The 25,325-nt window shown below is 30.4% G+C and overlaps 1 protein-coding gene across 3 annotated transcripts in view; it reads right to left on the bottom strand.

Moving 5' to 3' along the window:
* Positions 1–25,325, bottom strand: part of LOC118198688 (uncharacterized) — a 140,718-nt gene that overhangs the window by 90,089 nt on the left and 25,304 nt on the right. For 2 of the 3 annotated variants that reach the window (XM_035370431.2, XM_035370432.2), the window contains exons 3-6: positions 22,339–22,425; positions 19,240–19,477; positions 6,647–6,708; positions 6,397–6,537 (exon numbers count right to left, since the gene is read on the bottom strand). In XM_035370431.2, the coding sequence (XP_035226322.2) occupies positions 6,397–6,537; positions 6,647–6,708; positions 19,240–19,477; positions 22,339–22,425 (528 nt within the window). The remainder of the gene's footprint in view (positions 1–6,396; positions 6,538–6,646; positions 6,709–19,239; positions 19,478–22,338; positions 22,426–25,325) is intronic. The other variant, XM_085806485.1, reaches the window with a different exon arrangement.

Here is a 25,325-nt window from a genome sequence, read left to right as displayed (position 1 = left end):
TGTAAAGAGTTAGAGTATTTATGATTTAAGATCTCTCAAGGCATTACAATAAACAAGCTGAAAACTCTTGCTGTGAAAATTTTTTTCAGCCCAAACACTGCCAAAAATTTAACATCATTCTTTGGATTATGATCGCATTATAGAGCATTTACCCAAAACTTTTCAGATGCTACCGAGCCACTTTTGGTATCAAAAAAAAAAAGTTTTAAATAGCCTCTAGAGGCAGACAAGGCCTTCCAAAGCCTAAAACAGGCCCAGTTTTGAAAGTGCATGACTCACAAATGACCTTACAAATTTATATGGATGCATCTTATTTTTCAATAGAAGCAGTGATGCAAGAGGGGCACCTGATAACATATTTTAGTAGAATTATGAATTCGTTGGAAAGAAATTATTCTGTGACTAAACAGGAAGCCCTGGCATGTATGCACGTGATGAAAAAATCTAGAGTTTATTCCTCGGAGAAATAAACTGAAATATTCACCAATCATGCAGCATTAATGAAGTTGGAAAAAGCAAGAAATTTAATGCTAAGAATGATGAGATGGAAATTTGAAATTACAAGAATACAGTCTGAAATGTCAACATTGACCAGAAAGATAAAATAAATTAACAGATACTTTGCCAAGAATTACGTTAGGTGAAAGTGGAGATGTAGTGAAATGCCATATATTAGATTCTAGGAAAACGCTGATTAAGTATTTGCAGCATGATCCAGAATTCACACTACTTTATGCATATTTAAAAGATTCAGGAAAATTTCAAGCAGTGAAGGAAATAGGAATCACGGGTAACGCCAAACATTATGAAATAATCGATGACATTTCATTTTATAGGAAAACAATGAAGGAAAACTTAGAACTAAGACCATGCATCCCAGCCATTTTTTTACTAGAAGATTTACAATAGCTACATGAGAATCCCATTTCAACACATATGGGGGAGATCAAAACAGTACAGAGTGAAGGAAGCTTCTTCCCAAGTACTGCAAATTGCATGTCAGTATGTCCAACGCTGTGTCACGTCAGAAGGGTAAATATTTAAATTTCACATGGTGAGCTTCTGAAATAATATAAGATCTAGTTACCTATATAAAATTTTAGGTGCAGATTTTCTAAGGCTCTTACCTTAAAAGGTCAAGTAAATAAAGCTCATTATTTCTTAGTGATTGCTGGTAATTTTAAGTGATGTTAACTAATACCATTGCATCATGCTTCAGCTAGTGTCGCAGAAAACGCATTTACAAGAAATACATTTTAAAATATGCAGCTCAGCCAAAAATGATCTTGGATAAAGAACTGCAATTTAGAAGTAATATTTCTGAGAAACTGTGCACAAACCTGGACATCAAACATGAAAATGGCCCCATATAGACTTCAGTCAAATATTGCTGAGAGAGTAAACAGAAATATATATGAATAATTTTTTGTTATGTAAGAATATATCACAGCGGTCAAGATTTGTATACTGAAAAATTAGCATACACATTGTGGTTTGCAAAATATGAAGCAATGGAAAAATCTCAGGCAAAACTATTGCTGGGCCAAAATGAAGCCGTTTTTTGCGCAAGAGGGAAACCCAAATATCAACAAAACGATATGCATATGTAAATCAATTAGACACTCAAAATGTTGGATAATAAACCAAGAATAGGCAAAGACTTCATATGAAAGACCAAGAATAGGTAAAAACTGCATTATGATAAAAAAAACAGAGGGAGCTTCATGTGAAAATTAACCAAGAAAAAGGTGGCAGTCTGGCAACAGGGCCGGAAAAGAAAACAACTACCATCAAAGCCTAGAAAGACCGTCCGGCCAGTGAAAGTAACCAAATGACAAGCCCATGAAGAGACCAATTCAGTGCCAAAAGACCCTACATGAGCTGCAGCCCCAAGCAACTAACAGACAATGCAATCTACAGTAAGAAGGGGGGGGGAAGTAGAAACTGAGAATGGACCACTACTTCACTGATGAAAAGATCAATATGCTCAAGCTGCAGTAGTGATGTATTTATGTGGTAAAGACTTCAATGCTAAAGTTGGAGCATAAAAGGGAATAGAAAGGCATTGCTTTCACAGAGTGTCATCTCAGAGCAGCTACAGGAATCATTAACAAAGCAAATACAACAAGATTATGAATCTACAAGCTACAAAGTTCCAGGACTAGTGTCAACATCGACTGCGGGAGTGGAACAGCACGAAAAGCAATGGATTGGAAAAATAAAAACTAAGCTAATACAGTCAAAAGTCATTAATTCGGAGACCCATAATCCGGAATGATCTATGATTCGGACCTCAAAGCTACAAACTTTCTGCGCATGCGTCTCATTGACGCATGGGTGTAAGAACTTTACGGCTGCGAATACGCGTGTGCGCGTGCGCAAAATACGTTTACGAATGTGCGTTTAATGTATAACGGACGGTATAACCTAAGCTAAAATTATCTAATTCAGTTAATGTTGCAGATTGCATTGTTCCTTAATCTTCGAATTGGATTCGGCTTATTATTTTTTCCAGACAGTTAGAGCAATAAAAGTAAGCTTGAACTTTCGATTATGTCAAATAGAATTTCTGATATATATTTAATAATATGTAAAGGATCTACAAAGCGAGTGTATGTTTCGAAGTACATTAAACAAAAACTGGAATTGCTGCAAGAAATGGATAAAGGCATATCCTTTGTTTATCTAAACTTTAACGTTTGTTTATCTAACCTTATCTTTAACGCCGCAGCGCGCAATGAATTGGAAGTTGATCTGTCAGCACTATCCTTATCTTCAGGGCAGATGTTTTCATTTTATTTGGCTTACAATTCCTTACTAAATGTAGTATTTCATCTCGATGTACTCCGTCTTTGATATGATTTAGATCAAATTCCTCGTCATTATAATTCGCTTCCGAAAGCGAAGAAAGTGACAGAGGGTATTGAAAACGAAAAAATTTCGATTGACAAATTAGTCGGTATTCTCCACACAGCAATTATAGGACTTGAACAGCAGAACTTTGTAACTGAACAAGAAATTATGTCTGTTTATAGAATTAAAGAGAATGTATTATCACATAAAAAATGAAGCAACTTAAATAACTTACATTGAAAGAAATGTTTAATAAAGTAAACAAATAAATATTAAGCTTTTTTTTTTGTAAATTTTGATACCCTTTAGATCATAATTGTTCTTTATTTCATAAATTACAGTTTCATATCTTTAATTTTATAATTTCTGCATGCGATCTTACCAGATTTAAACTGATGATATATAATCCGGAAAAAATCGATAATCCGGAATCACCGAAGTCCCGACGAGTCCGGATTAACGACTTTTGACTGTATTTGTTAATATTTCAAACAGAAGAGTGTTTTTAAAATTAAGACAAAGTAGTATATATTTTATTGTAGAAAATTTTAAAATAGTGCAATTAGCCAAAATTAAATATAACAATTTAAGTATGAAAGATTGTATATAATTAATTTAAGAATTCATATTTGTTTGAAACTATAATGCAAGTTGAAATGTTAATTTTGAAAAGATTTTAAAAGTTTCTGAAATGAGATGTGCGTTCAAATGTTAAATTTAGAAAGGTCAGAAGTTAATTATTTAAATTGTGCATAATGTGTAAAGATATAAGCAGTGATTGTATTTTGACTTTCAGTAAATATGAAAGAGAATAAGTTGTGAATGAAATAAACTGAATCTACAGCCAACACACCTAAGTAAAAGAGGACATGTAGACATTAGGGTAGATTTTGTGGTGCTAAGGTGTTGTCAAGAAAATGAAATTAGTACTAACATGTTTTGGAAAACTGAGTAAGGGTAGCAATACCAGAAAAGACAACAGATACACCATGTCGTTTTCAGAAGAAACGCAAAGGTCATAGATAAAGATTAAGAAGGATTTTAAATAAAAGGATAAAAATAAAAGGATTGTATAAAAATGAAAGTCTTTAATCAAAATAAATATGTTATAGTGAAATGAAATGTATTATAGTGTGCTTAAGTATTATAAAATGTCTTTTTCCTTCCAGGTACAACTGGAAGGATAGATTACACAAGAATTTACTTAAATAAATAAAATGAAAGAAAAAAAGACTACAAAAAAGCATTATAATTTATGGTTTTTAACTCTTTTGACAAATTTCCTTTAAGGCCTCATTCAAAGCTCTTCTTCTAGAAGGGATGAATGTGGCATTTAAGTTTCACTAACAAACCATTAATTTACTCCTTTCCTTAGATATGTGTCCAAAATTTTGTTGTGGTCTACGTAATCTTACAGATTCTGCATAGGTTAGATTTACATTTTTGGATTTATATCCTTTGTAAAAGCAAGCATTGTGTTGAAACCAGGTCCACATTGACTGTTAATGTTATTGCTGTAAATTTTAATTTAATCACTCACAAATGGTGAGGTAAAATAAAGTGTTTTAAATCTGTGTCTATGTGTTTGATGATTAGCTATTCTAGCGGTGAGAACTGCTGGGAACAAATATAGCACTTTTGGTCTTATGGTAACTGCCATCACAATGTTAGTTGGAATACATGCGAGGTATTACAGTACATGTATAAATGTGCATATTTATAAAAGCTAAATGTACTCTAAATCATAATAATTGACTGCCATATGAAATAAAGCATATGCAATAACACATATAAAATGAAAAATGACTATACATCAACTACCTTGAATAACTTCTTTTTAATCAGTGTACAAATAATTAAAATAGTATATGTAAAAGGTAAGTGATGTTAAAAAATATTAATTTAATACTCATTGTGTCTAAAAAAATTACTGGAACGCCTTGTAATACAATAATAAGATAATATTGAAATAAATCTCTAAGCCAGGTTTATAAGAAGCATAATGAACTATAACATTTCAAATTACCGTTATGTGTAATATTAACAATTATTCTTATTAAAGAAACAAAACATTTGCTCAGTGAAGAAATTAACAAAAATAACAACAACAAAAAATTCCATTCAATAATAAAAATTCAAATACAGTCAAAAGTCGTTAATCCGGACTCGTCGGGACTTCGGCGATTCCGAATTATCGATTTTCCCGGATTATAGATCATCAGTTTAAATCTGGGAAGATGGCATGCAGAAATTACAAAATTAAAAATATGAAACCCTAATTTATGAAATAAAGAACAATTATGATCTAAAGGGTATCAAAATTTACAAAAAAAAGCTTAATATTTATTTGTTTACTTTATTAAACATTTCTTTCAATGTAAGTTGTTTAAGTTGCTTCGTTTTATGTGATAATACATTCTCTTTACTTCTATAAACAGACATACTTTCTTGTTCAGTTACAAAGTTCCGCTGTTCAAGTCCTATAATTGCTGTGTCTACCGACTAATTTGTCAATTGAAATTTTTTCATTTTCAATAACCTCTGTCACTTTCTTCGCTATCGGAAGCGAATTAAAATGACGAGGAATTTGATTTAAATCATATCAAAAACGGAGTACATCGAGATGAAATACTACATTTAGTAAGGAATTATAAGCCAAATAAAATAAAAACATCTGCCCTGAAGATAAGGATAGAGCTGACAGATCAACTTAAAATTCATTGCGCGCCCCCGCGTTAAAGATAAACAAAGTTTATCTAAACAAACTTTAATGTTTAGGTAAAAAAAGGATATGCCTTTATCCATTTTTTGCAGCAATTCCACTTTTTGTTTAATGAACTTTGAAATATACTTTCGCTTTGTAGATCCTTTACATATTAATAAATATATATCAGAAATTCTATTTGACATAATCGAAAGTTCAAGCTTACTTTTATAAAATTGCTCTAACAGTCTGCAAAAAATAATAAGCCGGATCCAATTCGAAGATTAAGGAACAACGCAATCTGCAACATTAACTGAAATAGATAACTAGATAATTTTAGCTTAGTTTATACCGTCTATTATACATTAAATGCGCACTCGTAAACGTATTTTGCGCATGCGCACAAGCATATTCGCAGCCATAAAGGTCTTGACGCATGCGCAGAAAGTTTGTAGCTTTGAGGTCCGGATTATAGATCATTCCGAATTATGGGTGTCCGAATTAACGACATTTGACTGTATAATTGAATAATTAATTGCACCTACTATATAGTATTTAAGCAGCATTATTAACATTAAAAATTATTTATGTTATCGGAATTTTAAAAACCATTCATGCATGCTTACCATTAAAAATAACAGATTATTTCTGATAAATTCAAAAAAAGGAGGAAATAAAATATTTTTTCTTTCACTGAAGCATCAACCTAATTTTAATTTTAAGCTAAAACAGAATGAAAAAACTTACTAGCAATTTTTTAAATTAAATCTATTGTGGTTGTTGACTAACTACTGACAAATACTAATTTAATTTCTTATAAGACTTAAAGCAAATAATACCTGTTTCTGACGATCTTTCTTTAGAGCTTCATTAAAACGCATTTTTGCTTTCTTATTCAATTCTTCAGACAGTTTCATTTTTGATTCCTTTGTTCCACTATCTAAAGCATTTTCTTTATCTTCAGAGATATCAATCTTATCCTAAGAAAAAATGAAATCTTCAGACAGTAAAAACAACATTTAAAACAGAGTTTAATAGAAAAAGGGGGTAATCAAGAAAGAAAAATCATGTTACTTAAGCAATGCTTACATCTTTTAATTCATATTTTTCGGAAACAGCAGCCGTTTCTTGTTCACTTAAAGGAACAGAACCTATATTTTTAACAATAATAAAGTAAGATATCATATATAATTTCAACAAAGAATTGGCAGACTTATTTACAACAATACTTTATATAAACACTCTAGACTTGTTATTGATAACTGGAATTAAAAGTTAAAGTCTTGCAAACCTTACTAGACTAATAGCAAGTTATTGCCATGTCTCAACAACTCACAAATACAGAAAAAGATTTCAAATATCCTTTTTATTTTAGTCAGAAACTAAACATTAAGGCGCAATTTGCGCTATAGATCAGCCACCACCTGTGGCTATTTAAGTTATGCAATAACAGACAATCATATTCAAACATGGGTAACACAGTCTAGGAATACGCATGCAGTAAAATAAGAAATAAGCTGGCTCAGTTATTTTACTGGTGCGCAATTGCTAATTCAGTTAGCGAGAATGCCAAAGCCATAATATCATTTTAAACAGAACTAGTGAAAAACTAACAGCAAATGCAAGTGCCAGAGGCTCATAACCTTCTAAGATTCAAAACCCTCAGCTTAAATACAGTCAAAGCCAATTTGCATTCTGGTAAGGGATACGAAAGGAAGAAGTAATAGTAAAGATCAAGATCAAAATCCTAATAACTGGTTACTTAACATAAGATACCTTACAACATAACTAAAAATTAAATTCTACATGCTAATAAAAAACACACAAAGTCACACACAAAATTTTTGAAAAGGAAATGAAAATGTTCCTGTGCTTTTAACTAAGAGTCTTTTTTTTATCTCCTGCTTCCTTTCCTTTTGACTTATTCCAGTTATTTTGGGAAAGATAATATATATGGAAACATTTATTACTCAAAACAAAACTACTTCAATGAAATGTCAAAAAGTCTTTCATTTTTAATCTTTTATGAATTCTATATAAATATTAACATTAATGTTAATTATTTTAAACATGGTTCTATACCTATTTTATGTCAATCATCCATTATTTTAACAAAAAACTTAGCTGATACATACGATACTTTAGATAGAACAAGTGAGAGAAGTTCTAAAAATACAGTGTGTGAAAATTAATAGCACAATATATTCCTGCTAGCAGCTCAGAGGTTTTTTTAAAGTATAAACATGGCCATCAATTCTTATATTGATATTTTGAGTACAGTTGGCTGTTATTTCTTGTACCAATAGTATAAAGTCCTACCTCAGGTATACTATAAAGACCCTTCTCTAGACTATAGAAGACCACCTATGAAAGTTACTAGCATTTCTGAGAACATAAATAAACATTAGCCCTAATAACCATAATTAACTAAAGCGAATGCTTCCTAAACCTGCCAATATTATTAAATATGTACTACGGCATTCATCAAACTATAACAGTTTAGACTTTAAACAAATTTAGAAGGTATATTTTAAATTTGTATTATTAAAGACTATTTTATAAAAAAATAACAGTTAATCACTTTTGAGCCTCAAATTTTATCCTTTTTCAGCATCAATCCTTATGGTCTTGATTCAGCAATTATGACATAGCACTCATAAAGCACTATTTTTCAGTAGTTTAAATGAATTATTGTATTCATAAACTGTTAATAATTTGTTTTTATTTCATTCTATGCAGCTTATAACAAATTCAACTTAAAATTCAAAAAGCCCCAAAACAGATCATTTCTTATTGCAACTGGTGGCACATTTATTTCAAAGTTGACAATTTAGTGCATGTATTCACATGACTGTTTTTACTACAATTTTCATAAATGTTTAGTCTCCTGTTAAAATGTTCCAGTGACATTAGATATCAGGCAAAGGGGGGGGGAAGAGAAGTAAAAGCATTAAATTTAAAAACGCAAAAGTTATTGAAAATGTGCTTTAAAGAAAAAAAAGCTGGCAGAAAATTAGTAATAGTTTACAGCTTATGAAAATGATAAATTTATTTTCTAAAAGAAACTCACCAACCAAAAGACATAATCATGGCTGTATCAAAATCATGTATCTGAATCATGTGGCAAGACTATTTTAATAAACCTTTTGAAATCCCTAAATAAAATTTATGATGTCAAGTTTGTTAACACCTTAGTGGAACCCTCTATGTGTTGTTGCGTTTAGTCTTGATAAAATCCCAGTTGCAATCATAAACACGGTAGGATTTTATGTCAATTAACCAGATTATGATTTGAACCTTTACATTAACATCTTCTTTCCGTAGTCTTAACTATAATGCAAATTAGTTATTGTGCGTTTAAGCCAAGGGTTTGAATGCCTCAGGATTTTTGATAGCCTAACATTGCAGTTACATACTATGGCCAGCTCTGCCAAAGGTTCATTCCAACTTAAATATCTTGCTACGTGAATTCTAAAATCGTTGAGAACCACTGGTCTAAAAGAGTGAGCGAGTTTCAATGAATTGCCAAAAATTCCGAAGTTACATTACAGTTTTCATACAAGTCTAATTGAAAAGGTTTTTTTTTTTTTCCCTACTCTATTTGATGGTGCAAAAAATATAATTCTGATATACTTAGCTTATTCACTAAGAGAACATACATGCAAAAACTTGTTTAAACCCTAAATTAAAATAATCTAAATTAAATATTGAAAAAAAAAATCGCTTCACCAAAGTGTATTCTTATTGACAAACTGAGTATACAAAATTTTAACTCGATGGCTTATGAGGAAGTAGGTTAAAAATCAATGGCTAAATTTCACTCACAGTGAAATGCCATAAATGAAATAAAAAAGAACTTTAAACTAAGTAAAAATATAGAAAAGAACAAAATGAAAGTAGAGAAAAAGTCTGTATCAAGAGAAAGAGAGACTGTATCAAAATTTGAAAAAATATTCTTGTCACAATGGCCCATTACACTGGGAACAGCAATTTCGGTGTCTTTAGATCTGTCACATGTTTTTGACCAACTTTTGGTCTTTGATTCCAAAAATAATGTCAGTTTTTGTCTATCACATGGGTGTTTGTGGGACCCCAAAAAATCCCCTGAAACTTTCACGGACTTACTACCGACATTTTGGAGTTTCGAGAAGGGGGGGGGAGAGAAATGAAAAATTACAATTATGAAGTATTGAATGACCTAATTATAAAAGTTCAATGAATTACTTTTTTTGCAAAATTAATAACCATAAATTTTCAAACATATAAACTACTACATTTTGTGTAAATATTTTAAATTACCTGAATTAATTCTTTAAAAAAAAATTATCTAATTTCTGCTGCTTTTTTTTTATTTTCTGATGTTTGTGGGCTTGTCTTTCTTTTGTGGTAAACTTCATAATTGCAGGAAGGTTGACTTTTATTTTCCTCATTTACAGTTGAAGAAATTTCCTCGAGAACTGCACATGCAGAGGTAGAAGCAGTTTGCTTTTCTGCTAATGTAGAAGGTTTTTCAGAGACTTTTACAGGTGACTCATCTGAAATACATGTTTTTAAGTCCTCTTGATATGTTTTCCAACTTCTGTTCATATTCAGTAAGAGATCTTTGTGAATTGGATCAGTCATTGGATTTTTTTAGCCATATTTTTCACATGAGGTTTCTTTAGAAGCCATTAAATCATATTTAATAGTCTGCACTGCATCTAGGAAATCAATCTTAAGAGAGGTTCTATAGTCAGTGACAAGTGTATCCATTAAGTTTAATGCACTTTCCACTAATGGGCCATGGAAGCAGCTAAGGCAGGCTTTGACCAATTTAGCCAATGTAGGATACTTATAATCATTTGTGAAATCATCTTTTAAATTAAAAACTTTAGACCAATATTTATCAATTGTACACTTGACTTGATTTCCACTTTCATCAGATGTGTAGAGCATTTCTTTGGTGATATCAATATCACTCTGGTATAACCTTATTTCAGCTTCTACTTTTGACTTTTCATTATCACTAAAAATATGGGACATAAAAGATGATAATTTTTCAAAAGCTAATATTGTACTGGTTTTACCTCTTAGCTCTGGATCTAATGCTGTAAAAATAATTAGATATGAATTTTTAAGGGGTAATTTCTGTTTCATATGCTGTGCTGTATTAGTATAAGCTTTCATCAGAGAAATTTGGAATTCTTTTGCTATTAGATGATTTTTTGATAATTTCTTCAGGAGAGTGGAAGCTTCTGCACCAGTAAATATTATGTTGCTAGGTAGATGAAATTCTGGATTTGTGACATCAACCTTTAATAAATCATTATAAGATGTGCACTCCATATTTTCTGTCTTCATAAAAAAAGAGAAAAATTTTGCCATCAATTTATAAATATTGGAATTTATTAAATGAAGCATTGGTTTTTTTGGTTCAAATAATTTAATATATGTGTTGAACTCTGGTAATACTGCTGAATATAATGCCATATGCAATAAAGTTTTGTTTTGCATAACAAATAACCCATTTAGTATTCTTTTTTTCCGAGCTAAAGCATCCTTTGTGAGTTGTTGGGAATGCAAGCAAGAATGCACCCCTTCAACAATTTTTTTCTGAGCTGCAGAAATATTTCTTTTATTACATACAGTTTCAACATAAGAAAAATAATCTCCTTTATCAGTTTTATCCAAGTAGTGAAAATAAAATGCAATAAGAGCATCCCACAGATCTTTGATTCTTTCTGAAACACATAAAATGTACACCCACCTATGGTCTGGTCTCTTCAAGGGCTTAAGCTTTTTAATGGCAAGGGATTCACAGATTTTGAAAAAATTTTCTCTTTTACTGCAGCTTTTCATATCAAAATAGATGTCATCAAACAAATCTAAGTATCTATCAAAACATGAAGCAAATTTTTTTGTACAGTTACTAGCTGTGTGACATGTGTCACCATCAATATCTAATAAGTGGGGTGCTTTGTTTGATCATAGTCTGGAACAAAAAAGTTTTTTCCCCCTTTTCACGCATTATCACTGCCTTTGGAGAAAGAAAGGAAAAGTTTTCACCACACACACTGACCTTGCGTTTTCCGCTTTCAAAGCAAACAAAATTACCCAGATCAAAATAAATAATTCATTATTATTCCTACTTCCTTTTGAACGACGATCCCCAGAATTTCCGGGTATTGAAGTTCAAAATCCCGGAATTCCAGGGTTTCCCCGGAGCACAAACACCCCTGCTATCACGTCAACTTTTCAAGCTATATGATACCTTCTCTTTGTCTAAAGAATCATACAAAATATGAACATAAAGGAAAATAAAGGGAAAACTTATCAAATGTACAGGGTTCGTACACATTTTTGCACAAGTACTTTTAAGGACCATTAATGAAAAAAAATTAAGGATCTATGAGCAAATAGGAACTGAATAAATTAAAAATATTATCTATGACTGAACTTCACTTTTGTAATACCATCCTAAAAATAAAATAGATCCGTAAGTAGGATGCATTATTATTAAACATGACTTAGTTAACATAAATATTATTAAGTTTGAGAATAAAATAAACTTTATGAAATTTATCAAAGAGCATTATATATTTTATACTTATAAGAGCTGAACATATTTTAACGGAGATAAGTGACATTTTATTTATGTTTTACTAACAGTTAGTTTTATGTTAATTATATATCTCATTTTGTCACATACTTGCTCAGTCTAGAGCTTTAGTACATAGTAAGCAGATTTTATGTCAAGCGGCATAGGTTAAAATGAGAAAATCAGCATGATTCACAACAAAAAAACTGGTTGGTGTCACCACTGCTGCTTGCCTAGAGAGAGACCTGCTAATCAGAACAAACCTGAAAGGTCTGATGTAGGCACGGTTGGCAAGCTTTGAAAGTTAGCTGTGCTCTGTCTGATGCAATTAGTGCCGTAGCTTCGTGTTGAGTTCCAGAGGTTGTGACTCAGTTAATATACTTTAAGGTTCTAATAAGCCACTAAAGCACCAGAACTGATAAATTGTTTTGCATTATTTTAAGTCTCACTAAATTGAAAAATAAGTTTTACATGAATTTTTACATTTTTGTGTTTTATCTTGTGACCATGGTAAGGTAGTTTAAATATTCCGCTGAATAACAATCAAAAAACAAAGTCCAACATTAAAAATCAGCATAAATTGTTAACAATTTTTTGCAGTACTAGTTTCGATAGTTTTTTGAACTATCTTCTTCAGCTGCTTAAGTGTAAATGAGCATTAAGCAGCTGAAGAAGGTAGTTCAAAAAACTATCGAAACTAGTACTGCAAAAAACAATTTATGCTGACTTTTAAAGTTGGACTTTGTTTTTGACCACAGTAAGGGTTAATGAAAGGCAATAACTTGCTTTAATACGCAGAGTTAATTTTTAAGGGCAAGCAGTTAGTTATAAGTAATTAAATTAGGTGTTAGATAACCTTAGTCATTATAGATTTACATGGCCACTATTAAATTTTATTTATTTCTTAACAATATTTGTTAAAAATGGTCGTATGAAAATCCCAATCTAATAAAATTTCACAGTTTAAAATACATGTAATTTACGATATTGATTCTTAAACAATATTCAGATAATTACACATTAAAAAACATTTATGTTTTATAGCAACAATACTCAACAAAATATTTGTGTGTCTTTTTAATTTGAAACCTTCCCAAACATTTTGGCTAATTTATATTGATTTCCTTCTCTTAAAGCATCTTTTCTAACAATTAGAAAATTGTCTCAATACACAAAAAAATGTTCTCACCAGTTTCTGCGTGTTTTATCTCCTAACTTGTCAACCTGTCCACAATGTACCTGAGGGTTTATTAGACCTGAGGGTTAAATAGTCCAAAACCATTCAACAGATATGAAGCAAATTGTCGCTATGTCTGAAAGTAACTACAATGTCCGACAAAGATTTAAATAATCTTCTTATTTAAAAAGAACTTAAAAAATAAAGGCATGTTCTTATGCTAACAAAATCAATACAGCTCGTAGTAATGTAATTAAACAAGAAGAGTCAAATTCAAACTAAAAATATGGACCAGTGGTCAAAGACTATACAATTTAATTTCATTTTAAGCTAGCTCAATGACTCTATATCATAAAATACTCAAATGTCGGCAACAGTAATGCAAAGACAAATAATTACAAATTATAAGAGATGGCAGGAACTAATGCAGGGAGCAAGTGAAGGTCAGAAACACAATCTTGTCTTACACTCAAACCTCAGTTTAAAAACTGTCTAAGTAAGCATTCTAGTGAGAAAATAGAAATGGAAAATTATAATAAGGGCTGAAATTGTAAACAATTGGATAATTAACATAATAATAACTGTACATATCTTTGAAGAATAATTTTCTTTATGTAATAATCAGTTTCTTTCTTCCACATTTCCTTTTAATTTTAAAATTTTTGGATTTAATTAAAGATTTCTGTTATTCTAAATAAACTAAATGCATTTAGAATGTATAGAAAAAGCTGCTAATTTCATTTCTATAGAAATATGAACATTCAGAAGAAATATGAAATATATATGGTAAGGTTTGTTTAGAGAGCTGGTGTGCATAATTTTTAGAATTCACACTGAACAACAAAGTATAGAAATGGCAAAACTTTTAGAATTTAGAACAGGCATTGGAAGCAGAATTTGGAAAGGCACCAGGCAGCAGAATTTAAGATCCACAGAGACTGCATCAGATGTGTAAATGCCTAGTGCCTATAATGCATTAAGACATATTAGATGAATCTTTTAAATTGTCAGTTTTCAATTTCTTTATTAATAAAAGAATTCCTTTCTATAATGCCTGTTCATATGAAAAGATAAGAAGCATTTTTGATATTTTCCAAGTTTGTGTCTAGTGAAAAGTAGAGAAAATAAAGGGAAGATAAAATTGTTAAGAAAAAGATTCTAGTATCAAAAGTAAAGCATTCAAAACTATAATGTTTTCAGTGCCCTTCCAAACGTTCTCCAAAAAGTAAGAAATTACGTGTTAATACTATGGAGACATTTTTCATTTTGTCACATTTTTCTGGAATCTGCTAGAATCCTGGGTCTATAAATCTTGCCTTCATATCTAACTTTTCAAGCTGCAATGTCTAAAATCCTAAAAAAAAAAAATTACCCCTACCAATATTGTAACAGCATAAAGCCAGAAATATTTTGAAAAAAAATCGGAGAAAAAAGTGTAAAATTAATTTTATAGACAAAAACAGGGCTTAATTTCTAAAATTATATGTGCTGGAGCACCGTGGAACACCAGGAAAGAGGTACAAAAATAAATAAGCAAAAATGACTAATAAAATCACTAATATTAAAAAAAAATATTAATTTTTGAATAATTAATTAATTGAATTATTAAAATAATTCAATAATTAATGCTTAACAATATTAAAAAAAAACTGTCGAAAAATTCCTAGATCTCGGAATTAAAAATTTTCTATAGAAACAGATCTTAAAATCGCCAAAATGTTGATAAGTTGCCAAATTTAGAACAGTTTAATTAAAGAATTCACATTCCAAAAAGCGAAAAGTTGTTTAAGAGCTCTTCATTAAAATAATGAAATAATTTCAAAATGCTTATGTTTCACTTCTTGCTCAGAAACTCGAGTATCCCATCATTTATATTAGAAATAGGAACAAATTATAACCCATGAATCCATTCAAAAGATAACCATATTTGTCACCAAATCGCCAAAAATATCCCTCCAAAATGTTAATTCTCACTCAAAATGGCAGTTGTAAAAACAGACAGAAATTTCAGATGATTAAAATTAAGGACCTTCTGCCGATTTTGGCCGAAATTAAGGACTTTCAAGGACCAAAAATTGATTCCAAAAAACTTAAGAACTTTTAAGGACCATACAAACCTTGAATATAGTGTTCACAAAAAATAGTTTTATTCACATAAAACTGGCAGATCAGTTTTTGTTCGTGCAAATAGTAAAGTTTTTTAATCAAACAATAAATATACTTATTCAGGTAAAGATTTTCACTTATGACTCTGTCTGAAGTGTTTAATCTGTGGACATTCTCGCTTGACGCTTCAACAGTCAGCCATTATATGTACACTGTGCCCCCTCCCCAAAAAAAGTGGGGGTGGTAAATTTTTATATCTCCTATTCTACCGAGCCAATTGACGAAATTCAAATTGCTTTTTTCATATCTCGAAAGCGCGACTTAGGATATATATTAGATTTATATACAGTTTTATTCTAATATAGGTATTTTGACACAAAATCGTACTTTTTCTGAAATAACATGTCAGTTGTTTTTATTGTTTTGATTCTACAACTCAAATTATGCCTAAATATTGAATTCTGTAAAATTTGGTGCGAAATTTATGGAAAAATTAAAAAATTTTCCAGTTTGTGCCAAGAATAATTCACTTGGCGAAGTCACATCGTTCCTACCTTTTTGCATAGTGGATGAGCGGAAAAAAAGTCACATCGTTCCTACTTTCAAATAATTTTAACAAAGTGCATAAACCACATTTTCGTCATTATCACTTTCAACAAATATGCCAAATTTCAAAATGTGCCAATATATAAATTCATGTATATCTTCAGAAATTTTAAATAAAAAGCTCTAATTTTCTGCAGGTATGCATGGAAATACAACTACTTTAAGATGATTTTAAGATAAAAATTTTATAGATTATAATTCAAAACGTTTTTTGCAAAATGTATAAATTATTTTAAAATACAAATTTTAAAAATAATCATAAAAAATGGATGAATTTTATTTGGAATGAACCTAAATTTCGAACTGTGAAAGAAGGAATCAAGTAAGTGTATTAAAAAAGCGATATTAATAAATACATATCAAATTGAATTAACATTAAGCAGCTAAAATTTTGAGAGCTGATTTTTTAAAAACTACTCATGCGATTTTTACAAAAATGGCAGTTTGGCATAATTTGAGACATAGAATCGAAATATGGAAAAATGTTGGCATGTCATTTCAGAAAAAGTCTGATTTTCATAAAAAGTTCGAAATGAATTTCCTCTTCATTTCAGATTTAATTAAAGATTTCTGTTATTGTACAGAATAGATTGTATTTAGAATGTACAGAAGATAGTATTCTGTACATTCTATTTAGAATGTACAGAAGATAGTATTCTGTACATTCTAAATACAAGCTCTTTATTCTCGATAATCATGTTATTAATTTCTTTAATAACATGATTATCGAGAATAAATATAAAATCATAAGATCAAGGCTGTTACCAGAGCATTTAGAATTTAGTGAAGCACCAAGCAACAAAATTTAAGGCAAAACTTTTAGAATTTAGGGCAAGCACTGAATTATGTATGGTGCACTGAGACATATACGATGAATCTGTTAATAAATTGTCAGTTTTCAATTTCTTCGCTTTCTTGGAATGCTTCAGTGCTTGTGTAGTTGAATAAGAAAGTAAAGAGAAGATTAACATGTTAAAGGAATTACGATAAACATATTCTGGGATCAAAAGGAGAAAATTCAAATAATTTTGTTTTCACTGTTCTTCCAAAAATTCTCCAAAACAGGAGAAATTCATCACAAATTTCCTATAAAAGATGTCCATTACCTGTTAATACCATGAAGACACTTTTTGTTTCATCACATTTTTTTTGGAAAATGTAGGTCTATAAATCCTGCCTTCAGACCTTCCAGGTACAAAGTTTACAATCCGAAAGAAAAATTATCCCTAGCAAATCTGTAAGAGCGAAAAGCCAGAAAAGTTTTGAAAATTTGGGGGAAAAAAAAAAAAAAGAAAAGAAAAGAAAAGTGTATACTGCATTTTCAGGAGAAATCTGACACACATTTAAATATTCTGAAACAATTACATGGGAAAAAACTCGAATCATAAGAAAGACAAAATTAATTTTTTAATAACTACAGTAACATTTTTTTCCCTTAAGTTTTTTCCCCTAAAGTGTTTTGGAAACTACTTTATAATATTTATTATCCTCTTTATTTTTCAGAATCAAAATAATTCTCAATCACCAAAATGGAAAGTGATGTCACTTTAAAATATGGAAGGAGAAAATAAAACTTTTATTTTAATGTTATTAAATACAAATTTTAATATATTATCATTATTTTTATGGCATTTATCAATGTTGTCATGTTTGCAAGAAATATCGTCAAAATTTCGCAAACCTCTGAATAAAAAATATTATATACAAATTAATCTTTAAGTTGCCAAAATGCTCATAAGTTGACAAATTTAGCACTTGTATAATTTCAAAAGAATTCAAACGTTAATCTATCCAATACATATTTGTCGATTACATAGCCAAAAAATATTCCTCCAAAATGTGAATTTACATTCAAAATGTCAGTCATTAAGCAGTTGAGTAAAATTAAGGACCATTTTCTGGTTTGGATTGTAATTAAGGACCAAAAATTGTTTCCAAAAGACCTACAGACATTTAAGGACCACACAGCTGTGCAATCGGGATAGTAGTGCCGACTGCTGTATTGAAGAGCGTGGGTTCAAATCCCAGAGAAGGCATAGATGTTTATAAATGTGTGGCATGGAGGCACTCTAAATATGGCGTGAGCCGAAAGTCCTTTCAAGAAGTTGGTGGTAGAGGATGAGGGATCGGAGACCCTAAGACACATGCCCCCTGGGGTGCTTTCCATCAAAATTGGAGGCAAAACTGCACAAAGTTGTACTGTCGCCTATATGATGTTCAAGGCTCTTGCTAATGACAGGCCCAATTTTGTACGCCTTGCCGTAATGAATTTTATGGGTTGTTCTGATGTTACTGTCAGATAAGTGAGATAAGTCACAACAAAACCAAAGACCATGCAAACCCTATAAAATTGCTTCTTATCTGAATAAAATGGTGGAAAATGGTTGAGAACTGCTGGTTTACAACACCAAGGCTTTATTATATGCCGCATGGTTTGAATTCTATATTCATCAAAAATGTTAATATCTCCATTAAACAGAAGTCACAGAAGAGAGAGGGAAACATCAAATTAGAAAAATTAAGGATGGTTTGTCAATTTTTATCAAAATTAAGAACTTTTAAGGACCAAAATACCTAAGGACTTTAAAGTACTATACAAACCCTGAATGTATAATGAGACTGCTTGATCAACTCCATGTTACAGACAAAAATCCAATACAATAATGCAAATTAAATTCCTACAAAATCTAGCACCTTCTTTGTGTTTTTCAAAGATTCTCTTTTCCTTAAATGCCCTGACACCTCTATGGATCTGCAAGTTGTCCAAGGGTTTGCTTCTCAGAAGTGGCCTTTGGTTTCTCATTTTACTCTGCTATCAAACTCTTTTCTAACATATATCCTGATTTTGAAGATCATTACATAATCATTCCCATTCTCACTCTTTATTATCAAAAAGATTCCTTTGTAAACAAGATATATAACAAAACATTAAGAGTGTTGAAACTGTTGATTTTTCATTGGCTATTGTGCTAATATTAACACATTTATAAGCTGGGACAATTAAGAAAACAGTTATTAACTCTCTTAAATTGTCTCTTCTCTTCCTGCATTGAAACAAACTGTAAAACATCATAGGTTTTTAAAACATGAGATGATTTTACTCAGATAACAACAAAGAACATAAAAAATAAGTATATGAACTAAAATAATAGCATATAGTAACAAAACACAAAACATAAAGAAACAAAGAAATTAATATCAATATGATATAATTACCAGATTTCTTTAACAAATCTTTAACAGATTGTGGTAATGGAGGAGGAAGAGCAGCTATTCTCCTTGATCTTTCTTTTTCAATATCCAAGGCATGTTTCCGAGCTCTGAATGCTTCTGCTCTTTTCTTTTGTTTTTTCTTTATTTCAGCTATTTCTGCATTAAGAGCTTGTTTTCCTCTTTCATCAGCTAACAGCATTTGAAGCTGTTTTTTTACAATTGTTTCATATTCCTCAGCAAGCTTAAAAACAGATATAATTATGATATGATATGAGGCACGCAGTCCGACCCCTTCTAGATACAATTATATACATTATATTTAACTATTACAATTCAACTAATTTTCAGTGCTAAAAAGGAGTTTTTGATTAATCTAATCTAAATTTTTTCTGAGCAAAAAAGATCCATCCAAAGTGTTCTTGTTGACAATAATGCATTACAGAGTAATTTTTAATTTTTTAAATGAGTAATTAAAATAAAAGCAGTCTCTGGTTTACTGAGGCGGCACAAAATAAAAGAATTAAAATAACATGTTGAAAGAGGGAAATCTACAAAGAAAAACATGCACTGTAGCACATTATTTTTTAAAACAGCAAAGTCAAAGGAAATAAGTTAATTTTTTTTTTTTTTTTAAAAAGGAACTACACATTTTAAAAATAAAAAATAAAAAAAAAACCTGAAAGCTTTCAGATTTTATATTATGCCCAAAGGGGCCTTTTTTTTTAATGTTTTGTGTTACCTTCATTTATTAAATATCATGTTCTTCACACTTAAACTATAAAATTCAATTCAACAGCAATATCACAAAATTTTTAAAAGAGCATAGCTTTAGAATTTTCGATACACAGTCTCGCACACTGGAGATAATTCCTCCCCCCCCCATAGATTGTTGCCATTGCTCGCTTTGAAATCATTGAGTTTCTTAATCAGACACTCATAAATGCTTTAAAAAATATAAAATAGATAATAAAACAGATTCCAAATTCCAAATTTGGGCTTCTAGATGCCCATATTCGGCTGGAGATGTATGTTATCCAAAATTTGATGGCTCTAGGTACCATTGCCTTATCAGAATGCGAGAAACATACATATATTTATGCAGATTTTTCATTATTTAATTCCTTTAAATATAACACAGGACTTTAATATTTGGTGGCAACAATTTAAAAAGTGAGTCCTCGTTTATAGTGAATCAACGCAAATTGCCAAAATGAAATTAATAGCCATTCTGGGGAAATTGTCCTTTGGGTTAAAAAAGAATTGAAAAGAAAAAAAAAAATTGAAGAGAGAAAAGCAGGAAAAAGCAAAAAAATCAGTAAACTGAAAATAATTTTCAGTATACACAATTAAGAAATAATAATTTAAAAGAAAAATTATGAAAAAAATTCACTACTAGGCTTTTAAAATATGCTGCCAAAAGTCAAATATGATGAAAACTCCTCCCTAAAATGACTATCCACGACTTCTGATATTTTGTTTTATGAGGAGACGGTTGGCCTTAAAAAGACATGACTTTATGTTACATGTAATATTTTTTTAAGTTCAAAATATATTCAAAGGCAATTGTTAGTCTATGATTTTTATCTTTACAAATGCAATAATAATGTATTTCACTCCCCAAAAAGCATATGCATTAAAAAATATTGTTTGGTATCCATTCCAGTCCTTGAATGATAAAAAGAATTAAATCAGACAACATGCAATCTTGCAACACTTGGAAGAAATTGCCTTCATGAACTTTAAACAAGCTCAGAGAAGGAACAGAATCATTCACTTATCTTCTCTGTTTTCCCATTTGTTTGAAGTGAACATTTTTATCATTAGAAGTTTTCCAAAGTATTATATAAACCAGTTATTTTTGGCTTGATCTTGAATTGTTAACATTTACATGAGAAAATTAAAATGCTTTACTTGAAGCTCTTCTTTTCACAACTATAAAAATCATCATTGGGACTCTAGGTCAACTACAAATAAAACTATAAATTATCATCATTAGGACTACTGATCATTCCAAAATAATTTGCTTTGGCGATCTATTAATAATCTTGGAGCCACTTACAAAATGGGGGCTGTCATAATAAGAAGGTACTGAAATTTGTCACTTTCATAACATAATATCTAAGGTAATTTTAAAATGTTACTTTTCATTTTCTTGAAATATTAAATTGTATAGATGTGTTTAAATTTTAAATAATCTGAGTGATTTTCAATAATGTAATTGTGGGCAACATGTAAAACAAAACAACCGATAAACTTATGTTACAATTTCTACAAGAGGCATCTTGAAACATGAACAGGTACGTTCTAGAAATATATATCAATCATCAGAAAAAATCTCTTATTTGGAATTGGCAAGGTCCTACTGTTGCTGTTTAAAAGAAATTCAACTGTACTTTCTGACCATCCCACACCCACCCAAAACTCATGAAAAAGTATTCACGAGGCAAATGTACTATTTTGCCTAAACAGTTGTGTAGCAACTCAGGTAGTCCAAAACATATTTATATGACAATTCAGGTATGCATATAGCAGATGTCTGTTTTGGCTGGTGTATAATACCAAGGTTGTGCATTGATCTTATGCAATTCTCCAATATTTTTAACTAAAAACAGATAACTATGAATATGGGCACAAAAATTACAGAAGGATTTCTCAAAAAAGGGAATATTTTATTTATATTTCTTGCTTTTTATTATTATTATTATTTTACTAATTGATTGCTCTTCTATGGAATTCTTACTGCATTCTGAAAATGGCTCTTTGGCGCATTAGTTTGGCGAAACATTTTGAATCTTGCCAAAGTATATCCCATTGTGAAAAGAACTCTGCTTCTTTAATAAATCACAAAGAAGTTTGTGAATGCTCTCTAAAGCCAGTAATCAATTTGTGATTTTTCAATCGGAAGTGTGGATAATCAGAAAGTATCAATATCAAAAACTATTTACAAGAATTTTACCAGTTACTAAAATGAACACTGAAACTACACTTAATACAATTTTATAGTTTCACACTTGATATTTTAATTTTTCAGTGTTCAAAAGTTATTAAATATATTTTACACAAACAAATCAAAAATATGTTCATTTGGAATAAAACAAATACCTGCTGCTGCTCATCAACGACATCAGATGTCAACTGGGAATTAGACAGATTTTGATACTTCTCTTCCTTTTCTTGGATTTTATGAACCTGAAAATTTTTTCTAAATTTCACATTTACCTAAACATATTAATTTACAAAACTGATTTGAACCCAAAACAAAGTCTCATATAATATACAGTGACACCTTGGATCATAAACACCTCACTTCATAAACACTTCATGAACGTGGCAAGTCTGCCTGTGCAGCTGCTACAATCAAAGAAACTCCTAGTGTGTTTGAACATGTCTGGCAATCAATGGTACATCAGTGTCAGGCATGTTTGTTGTCTGATGGTGCAAACTTTGAGCATCTGTTGTAACCTTCAAGCTGTGATACACCATTTGTATTCAGGTCCAATAAATGTTTCAAATTAATCACTCTCTTGTTTCCTTTCCCATCTTCTACCTCTGCTACCACTTACACCTGACATTTCTGGACATGGGTTCCTATGCAAATCTTAATCCTTATGTGTCCTACCTGCCCCAGAAGTTTGTCGCAACATTTACGGGAATACCCTGTATTACTTATTTTAGTCTCTATTTTCAAAAACTTTCATTTATTAATATTCAAATTAAATAAATAAAAAAAATTTTTAAATAATAAGATAATATATACCAAATGACAAAAACAAGTCTCATAATAAAATCAAGGGGTTTAAAAAAAGGCAAAAATACTTTTCTTTTCATAAAATAAAATGCAAAACATTTACAGTACAAAGTCTAATCCGGACTCGTCGGGACTTTCCGGATTTCGGATTAGGGTTTTTTCCGGATCATAGATAATCAATTTAAATCTGGTAAGATGGCATGCAGAAATTATAGAATTAAAATATGAAACTGTACTTTATGAAATAAAAAGCAATTATGATCTAAAAGGTATCAAATTTTACAAAAAAAAAGCTTAATATTTATTTGTTTACTTTATTAAACATTTCTTTCAACGCGCACATGCGTAAAGCATACATTACGCACAACACAGATCTGATAGCCTTATGGCCTACAGGTATTCTCTTCATAAGTAATAATAAAAAGGAGCATCTTATTAAAAAAATAGAAGAAAAAATGGATATGGTCAATATTTACATTCTTACAGCTGTTGGATAATGTTCAATGAAATAAGTTAAATATAAAATATGTAAATCCACATCTCATGAAATATATATGTTCATGCATAAGTTAACTTTTGTTGGTACTATTCGGTTTCAAGGGCCATAAAAAATTGCCAAACTATTGTTGATGCCAATGCTGCCAAAAATAATTACGGCAAGAAAGGAAGTATAATAGTAAATAACTATTTAAGATTGATGTTTTAACTTAGATGAAAGGTTAATTTCATATAATACTTTTTTATTATTATAACTTATATGAAAAAGGTTAAACATGACTGAATGGAAGCATAAGAGTAAATAACTATTTCAGATCCTTATTATAATTTATATAAAAATTGCTAAACATAACTGAATGGATGCCCGCATCGCTATTTCGCTACCAACTTATCGCTAAAGCATAATTTCATCTCGTTGGTTGCTCAAATGTAATTTTCTATAATGAATGATGCCTTTCTTTGAAAATATTCTCGTTAAAGTGCAGAATCGCTCACTTAATTGTTCGCCGCTTTTTAAAAGGGTAAAAACAATTGGATTTTTGTCAATTTTCTTTTACTTTTTAAGTGAAAATAGTTCGATGTGTACATAGATAAAGTCAATGGTGTGCGCAGTGCCATTTTTGTGCAATTCTAGGATTTTTTTTTTTTTAAGTGAAAATAGGTCAATGTGCACATGGATACCGAGTATGTGCAGTTCTTAAATATGCGTCAAGCAGTGGATGATTCTGAACTTTACCCAAAATTCTATTGCCGACTTTTCGTCATGGGCAATTCCCAAATTGTTAAATCCATAGGATATCAAAAAAAAATTTTAATTAAAAAAGGATTTAAAAATTAAACTAGTATTTCAATGGCGTCTTAAGAAATATAGAACTATATAAACTTACGCAATCTGAAATCAGCGCGTACGCTAGATTTGGCACACTGTCAAATGGGCGCATTTGCTCATACATTTTCGCTGCAATTTTTTTATGGCCCTCAAAACAGAATAGTACCTATTTATATTTTTAAGGCAGTAAACTTAAAATGAGAAATTTTTTTTTAAACTTGCATAAAGCAAAACGAAATTCATAACCTAATTCTAACCTAAAATTAAACTAAGATTTTTTTACTTGGTGTACAGTAACAAAATAAAAATACTATTAATGGGACCGAATTTAAATATCACCCAAAGCTGATGACCACACAAAAAGTTCAAAGCATAAAAATAATCGCCAAAATATTTACATACAATTAAGTTTAAGAAAAATCTAAGGCAAAAAATAATATGAGAAATATTCATAAAGTTAAAAATTTTTTAATGTAATTGAAACAATTTGCCATACAAATTTTTAAAAAATGGTTAGCGAATTAAGATTAATGCAGAGGCATAAACTGCTGATATTATTTAAAATGTCTGAAAACATTTGTATTTTAGGAAGCTGCTCCTGACACATACCCTCAGTTAAATAAGTATCAGTTACAGTCAGTGTTACATTGAAGTTTATTTCGCACTGCTCCATAACCTTTCAATAGTTTGCATATGACAACCAGTATTGGGATTGATAAAATTATATTTATGGTTAGTGCTGAAATGTTCAAATCCAGTCTCTTTTTATATTTCAGTATTATACCCTTTCCCACAGGGGAATTCCATATTATCACCAATAATATTTTCTTCAATAACTTTAACCAAAGTTCAGAGCAACTAAACAACATTGTTTTGCTTCTCGACAAATACTACCGCACACCCACTGGGGCGAAAGGACACGACCAACAACCAATGTTGTTTTTTCAACATGAAAACAGACTTCAATCAACTTCAACAATATTACCAGTGCCACTTATTTTAGATGATGATCTC

This window comes from Stegodyphus dumicola, chromosome 1, assembly GCF_044657685.1.
Source record: "Stegodyphus dumicola isolate Sdum_Otavi_A_Nest chromosome 1, ASM4465768v1".
Classification (NCBI taxonomy): Eukaryota; Metazoa; Arthropoda; class Arachnida; order Araneae; family Eresidae; genus Stegodyphus; species Stegodyphus dumicola.
The sequence above is the reverse complement of the archived record's forward strand: the minus strand, read 5'-3'. Positions and strand labels throughout refer to the sequence as shown.